This window comes from Protomyctophum bolini (genome assembly GCF_963924005.1).
Source record: "Protomyctophum bolini genome assembly, chromosome: 22".
In the NCBI taxonomy this organism is placed as follows: Eukaryota; Metazoa; Chordata; class Actinopteri; order Myctophiformes; family Myctophidae; genus Protomyctophum; species Protomyctophum bolini.
In genome coordinates this window covers 6,944,903-6,951,870 of record NC_137883.1, presented here as the reverse complement: position 1 = coordinate 6,951,870, position 6,968 = coordinate 6,944,903, and the positions used below count along the sequence as shown (strand labels likewise).

At 45.3% G+C, this 6,968-nt stretch overlaps 1 protein-coding gene across 3 annotated transcripts in view; it reads left to right on the top strand.

The window, feature by feature from the left end:
• The window catches only part of LOC308310090 (retinoic acid receptor RXR-alpha-A), a gene marked incomplete at its 5' end in the record, with an annotated part of 32,994 nt that overhangs the window by 16,984 nt on the left and 9,042 nt on the right, over positions 1–6,968 (top strand). For all 3 annotated transcript variants that reach the window (XR_013963457.1, XM_080756180.1, XM_080756181.1), the window contains 2 exons: positions 3,079–3,208; positions 5,267–5,399. Coding sequence is in view for 2 of the 3 variants with exons in the window: in XM_080756180.1 (XP_080612306.1) it covers positions 3,079–3,208; positions 5,267–5,399 (263 nt within the window). The remainder of the gene's footprint in view (positions 1–3,078; positions 3,209–5,266; positions 5,400–6,968) is intronic.

The window sequence follows — 6,968 nt, the reverse complement described above, 5'->3', positions numbered from 1 at the left end:
GCTATGATGTAGTCTTACTTTTGGCCTATAGTCTAGTATAGAAAGAGAGTTTGAGGGCATTCTTTCTCTCTTCATCTGTAGCTAATCTCCCTCTGAGAACAGCCGGTTGATGTCGGGATCCTCCAAGCTTTTATAGCATTGATCGGAGGGATTTTGAGTAAGTAAGTAAAGTTTCCCCCCCCGACTCCTGTGTGCCATGACTGTGAGTTCACACGCGTGTACACGCTCGGCATCCGAAGGTGGATATGCCGGCACTTGCAAATCAGTTTTTTCTTGAAACGGGACTAATTGGAATCAATGGTGATGGTCATTTAATCACTCCGGAAGATTTTTGATCAGCGAAGTGGAATCAGAAGCGCGCTGAAGCGGATCGATGAGATTGCTAAACTTCTTCCTCTAAAGTTCTAAACCCTCTCAAGTCAAAGGAGAAAAGCCCCATTGAGATCTGCATCGTATACGCGTCTGTGTTACCGTGGCTTTTAATCACTTTAGAACCTGAGGCCCGATTCCAACAAGAAAAAAAGGCTTCTTATAAATCCTGACAGTTTTCCGTCAGTGGTGCTCAACCTTTTTCATGTCGAGCGTGAAATGAAACGGGTCCATTTGGTTTCATTTTACGCTCCCAGGAGATCTCTTAAGGGTCCATTTTGGACCACCTGGGAATCCCTTCAAGGACCACTGGTGGTCCCCGGACCGCTGGTTGAAAACCACTGCTCTATATATATACACACACGACGTGGAGAGTGACGGATTAGCTTGGAGGAGCTTCGCTGGCCACTGTGTTCTTACAATCTGCAGCTCGCCACCTGCCCCACTGCCCTGCGGGAGCCCCCGGAGCAGTGCAAGTCGCTCTGGATTAACCCATTCTGAACGGGAACCCATTTTGGTGTTGGCATCATGTTATGCTTTAGCTATTGAAAAATAGCAGATCTACAAGCTCATAGCGCGCCACCGAGTGGCGCGCTACGAGCTTGTAGGTCTGCTATTTTTGAAAAATCGAAGAACGACTGACATTTTTAGAATCTGATCTCAGGTCAGAATGGGTTCATCAGACCAGTGTGTGTCCAGTGGAAACCTCGTATGAATCTGATCTCAGGTCAGAATGGGTTAAAGAGCGTCTGCTAAATGCCTAAATTGTGAATGGTATAAGCAGGGCCACCGCCGCCTCGAGGGGGGGGAGAAGAAGGTTGACCTCTGACCTCTGGGTCCACGAGGGACACTGCGGGGTGCCGCAAAGTGGTCCGACACGTGTTCTGGTCCCCGGCGGTCATTAGACCGACAACCTAACCTAACCATAACCACAAGCACGGAGCGGCGCTTGTCCGAGCGCTAGTTCCGACCGTGGTTCCCGCGTGTCGAGGCTAATGCGCCGGCGCTCACAGCAGGCCAAGGAGTGGTGGAAAGTAACTTAAGCACATTTACTTAACCCATTCTGACCTGAGATCAGATTCTAAAAAATTCTTCCGAATCCCGACAGTTTTCTGAAAAAGCCATGTTTCTGTGTCAGTGTCACTCGTAGCGCACCACTCAGTGGCGCGTTATGAGCTTGCAGATCTGCTATTTTTAAATAGCTAAAGCATAACGTAATGCTAACACCGAAAGGGGTTCCCGCGCAAAATGGGTTAAGTACTGTAGTTGAGTAAAATGTTGAGGTACGTGTACATTACTTGAGTATTTCCAACTTCCGCTACTTTTACTTCTACTCCGCTACATTTAGGAAGCAAATATTGTACTTTTTTACTCCACTACGTTTATTTGAAAACTTTAGTTACTTTGTGGATTTGCAATTATTATTAATTATACATATTATATTATACATTAACCACTTCAGCAGTATATACATTTTGGCGATTTGAAAATACCTTTACTTTTGAGGTGGATAAAACCTCAAAATTCGGCAAAAATCATTCAGTGTTTTTACCCGTGTGATCATGCTGAAAGCTGAATAAACACAATGTCGTCCCAGATTTGCCCTACAAATTGTAGTGAGAATGATGATATATATAATACAAGTTATAAGTCGACTATGTTCGCCAAACGTGTTCAAATGGTTCATCTTCAGTGACCGGTATGGCGACCTATTTAAGTTGAATTAAATGGTCCACGTTCATGCACTGCCAATGAAACTAGGGTTGCCCTGAAAAGAAAGACGGTATCCCTAGTATCAATATTATATCCATATCATGATTTTTAGACTGGATATTGTCTGTGATTTGGGATGTTGTACTATTGTGATATGGCATACACGTGTTCTATTACAAAATATATAAATATCGGATCGGGAAAAGTCGGTATCTGCAAGATAAAAAAGTGATCGGGGCGTCCCTAAATGTAACCATTGAACAGGGCTTATTAGAGTCAAGAGGCACTCTGTTCAGGGCATGAGTGGCATCACATTGGCACACTCTTCAACCACCCCGACCAGCCACAACGGTTAGCGTTTTTACAATGCTTCTGCCTTGGAAACTGCTCCCGTCTATTAGCCAAGGCTCCCTCTTGAGCTCTCAAGCACTTGTTCTGAAGCACAGAGGGGAGTCAGGAGGGGGGGGGCCTCTTTTGGAGCTTTCACTGGGCCGGCCCTCCGAAAGGAGACTGAAAGGTCCCCGAGGAAAGGGCCTTGCTCGGAGAAAGTCATTTTTCTACCAGCGGTTCTCCGTAGGTATTTCCTCCTCCCAAGCCGGGGCAGAATCACTGTTTGTTTTGTCTCGCTTCGTGCTCCTCCGCAGAGGAGATTATTCACGGGCGAGCGTGTGTGTGTGTGTGTGTGTGTGTGTGTGTGTGTGTGTGTGTGTGCGTGTGTGTGTGTGTGTGTGTGCGTGTGCGTGTGCGTGTGTGTGTGTGTGTGTGTGTGTGTGTGTGTGACAGCTTTATTATCTGATGGGGAGGTTGTCACACATGCACAGTACACACATGTCCCACATACATACATTTACTGTTCACTGTACGTTACACTCATTCATTCATCAGCCGTATTTCTAAATGTAAAAACTGTGTGTGTGTGTGTGTGTGTGTGTGTGTGTGTGTGTGTGTGTGTGTGTGTGTGTGCGTGCGCGTGCTTTGTGTGTCTCCCTGCTGCAGCCTAACGACCCAGTGACGAACATCTGCCAAGCGGCTGACAAGCAGCTGTTCACCCTGGTGGAATGGGCCAAGCGGATCCCGCACTTCTCGGAGCTGCCTCTGGACGACCAGGTCATTCTCCTCCGAGCAGGTCAGTCCAAAAATAAAAAGCCTTCAAAACGGCGGAGTGGTTGGTGCTCAAACTCTTTCACTTCAAGGAAACCGCCCCCCCCCCCCCCAAATAGTCTAGTATGCATGTACACGCCATTTTGTTTAAGAACTTGGGCCACAGCTTCCCTATACTTTCTGCACAGGTGTTACCGCTGACACTATAATGAAGGCTCTGTTCCATTGGGGTCAAACAGAGTCAGGGTGCTGCTAATTGTGCATGTTGGCTCACTGGAAAATATGAAACGCACCGGTTACACAGGTCTGTAAATATGAGTGTACAAATGGAACCATTTGTAGTATTGAAATCAATAAAAACGGTGGAAACTGGGGGGGGGGGGGGGGGGTTAGCTGAGAAAAGCCATGTTGAAGAGGTATGTGAAGGTTTGGAAGGTGTGGAGGTTGATGTCACCCAATCTCGGAACCCATGCGCGAAAAATGAAGTATATGTTTTGTAATAATACAATCTACAAAGTAACTTGTCACTAAGGTTTTCGAATAAATGTAGTGGAGTAGAAGTGAAAGTATTGGAAATTGGAAATACTCACGTAAAGCCCAAATACCTCAAAATTGTGATTAAGTGCAGTACTTAAGTAAATGTACTTAGTTACTTTCCACCACTGCTGGTGAAAGCAGGCGTAAACGATCTCATTACATATTAATTAATCTCAATAGGGGTTATTTGTTTGTATGTAAATTTGAAAATGTATGAATTCATTTTTACGAAAACTAATTGGAATGTTTGGTAACCATTTTATTTGAACACTTGAGGTTCCGGGTTTTCATCGTGGTTGTTGGGCACGGCTGGGCTTGGGGCGACGGTCGCTCCACTTCGAACGCAGCAAAGCCGTACCGATAACCCACGCTATAAAGCACGCCCCCCCCCCATGCAATGAGGTCACCGCTGGGGCTCTCTCCGTTCACGTTGTCCTTGTTGACGTGCCCGTCGCTCCGTTCACATTATAACCTGGAGGAGAAGAACAAAGTAATGATCGCTATTACAACAGCCCTCCCCATGAGTCCCCGCCCGCCAGGACCCACCTTTCCTTTACCTTTAGAATAAAAGCATCCATCACCGATTATCCTTCGTGGATATCCACGGTGATGGAGAACCTTCAGAGAGAGAGAGAGGAGAGATTATTCTGCAGAGCGTCGTCTCTCTTCCTCCCCGCGCTCAGGTTTTTCTATAAATAACCGCTTTAGTTCTGCTGTCTCACAGATGAAAGCATCTCAAGCCCCCCCCCCCCCCCTCCCCTCTCTCATACACGCCGGCTCAACTCTGGGGAGAAGAGAGGGGTATACTATATGTGTTGCCAGGCAGAACAGTTTTAAAGGAGCCCTGTCACTCAACCGAAAAAATAAAAGGAAGGAAAAGAAAAAAAGGGCCGTCCTCTCTTGTGTCGAGGCCCCTCGTTCTGCCGCGTCAAGTGTGGCGTCCTCATCGCAGTGGCAGGCCACGGTTCATCCCCCTTCACGCGCTTGTCTCCTCTCGGAAAGCGTGTTTTGTAGAATGTCCCGCGGTGGGTCGCACAGTATATAAACCCCTCTCTGTGTTCATTTATCTGTTTGTAACTCTGGAAGTGTATTTATAGGGATGGAATTTGGTTCCATTCGCGCACGTGCAGCTTAATTGATTCTTTGCACCATCCCCCCCCCCCCCCCCTCCCCTTCGTTTTTTGGTCGGTTTTATTTTTGACTGAGCACCGTGTGACGTTTTGTGGTGGGATTTATTTTCTGTCTTCACACATTACTTCATTCATCTCTCCATCTCTCTCTCTCTCTCTCTCTCTCTCTCTCTCTCTCGCTCTGTGACTGATGTATGACAATGTATACTTCTCTTTATTACTATAGCTGCTATTTAGTAGTTCTTCGTCATTGCTTGTTATTTATTGCTGCTTTTGTTGCGGGGACCAAAACTAAAGAATGTTACAGTTCTTAACTGGTAACAATACTCTCTCTCTCTCTCTCTCTCTCTCTCTCTCTCTCTCTCTCTCTCTCTCTCTCTCTCTCTCTCTCTCTCTCCCTCTCCCTCTCCCTCCAGGATGGAACGAGCTCCTTATTGCGTCGTTTTCACACCGTTCCATATCGGTGAAGGATGGGATTCTTCTGGCCACGGGGCTGCATGTGCACCGTAACAGTGCCCACAGTGCCGGAGTGGGAGCCATCTTTGACAGGTCATTTTCACCTTTTTTTTTATTATTTTTTATTACCAGTCTGGATTTTACTGTGTACATTCAGTGACAGGCACATCTTTAAACCTCTTAAGAATCGTCTTGAGTAGGCCTACAGCCTCGTAATTGAGATATTAATAAGTTCAGACAGGAATATGACGTTTTTGGACCTGCCTGCCTGTAACATTTTGGTTCCACTTATATATTTGCATCCCGTTGCACTTCAACTCACGTGATAGCTTGAGAGGTTTATATGAATATTAATGTTGCTGTTGGGCAGAAACCTTGTATCTCCATATATATTTTTTTTCATACACAGTTTTATACTTTGTCAGATGAATAGCAGATCATTCGCCTGAAGCAGCATGCATTTATTTTTTAAAGATTGTGCAATAAATGTGAAATATTATATATATAATGATCTAACCAATAAATGGGTGCTTTTTTTAGTTACTTTTGGTACATTTGGTACAAGCAGTGTTGGAAAGTAACTTATTACTAAAGTAATATTATTACCCTTTTTCCAGTAACGAGTAATAGTAATTACCTTCACATTTTGAGTATTAATATTACAAGTATTTGTGCGATCATCGTTCATGATTTGAGGCTTTTTGTTCGAAAAACAAACTTTGAAAGCCAATGTTAGACAATTAGGACGGAATCTGAAATATCGGACAGATCCGTCTTGAACACATGACTATAGAGATACTGTGTAACGATTTGCGGGATGTTTGGACAGAATCTGGAGGAGTGAGTTGTGTTTTACAAAAGTCAGCCTCCTGGTGGCGCTATAACAGGCCGTTTTGGAACATTTGGGGCAGTGGTTCATCGTTGGCATCTAGGGAGTGTGTGTGCAAAACAAATTACACAGATGGACGGACGGACTCACATACGGACGGAGTGCAAAACATACTCTGTCTTGTTAGGTTGTGTTTATATTTGTGCTGCTTCAATATGCTTCAATATGTCATCAGTCTCTGCCTGAGAGACACCAGACTCTCCCTTCTGGCAGAATGCCAGAAGGGAGAATATTACACACGGCGTTCTCTTATTTGACGTTCCAAAACAAATTGACCTCGGGGGGACAAAAGTGGAGACATGTGGCAGAGGAACTGGTGTTCTGTCGTCTATGCTCGTTGAATATGCAGCTTTATGGACAGCAGAGAGGTTACAAAGAAAGACAGGCTTTTATTTAGTAGAAAATGTATAAAGATAAATAGGTAATCAGATTGTCGGATCAAAATCATGCAGCTCACAGAGAAATCAGGCTGGAAACGACAAAAGCGGAATCTCACAGGGCTCTGCAATGTCTGTTCAGCCATAAGTACTGCATGAGTTGATGCTCACACACACACACACACACACACACACACACACGGGCTGATTGGCCCCATAATAGGGATGCTATAGTGTTCAAGTGGTTAAACAAATGTGCAAGCGTATATAGGCTGTAGGAAGTGCTCTGCTCTCCTCTCCTTTCTTCCCCGGCTCTTGTGTTGCCCTCCTGAGTTCTCTGTGTCCCTACAGCTCAGTCATTAGCGCAGCGAGAGAGAGTTCACCTCCAAAGGATGG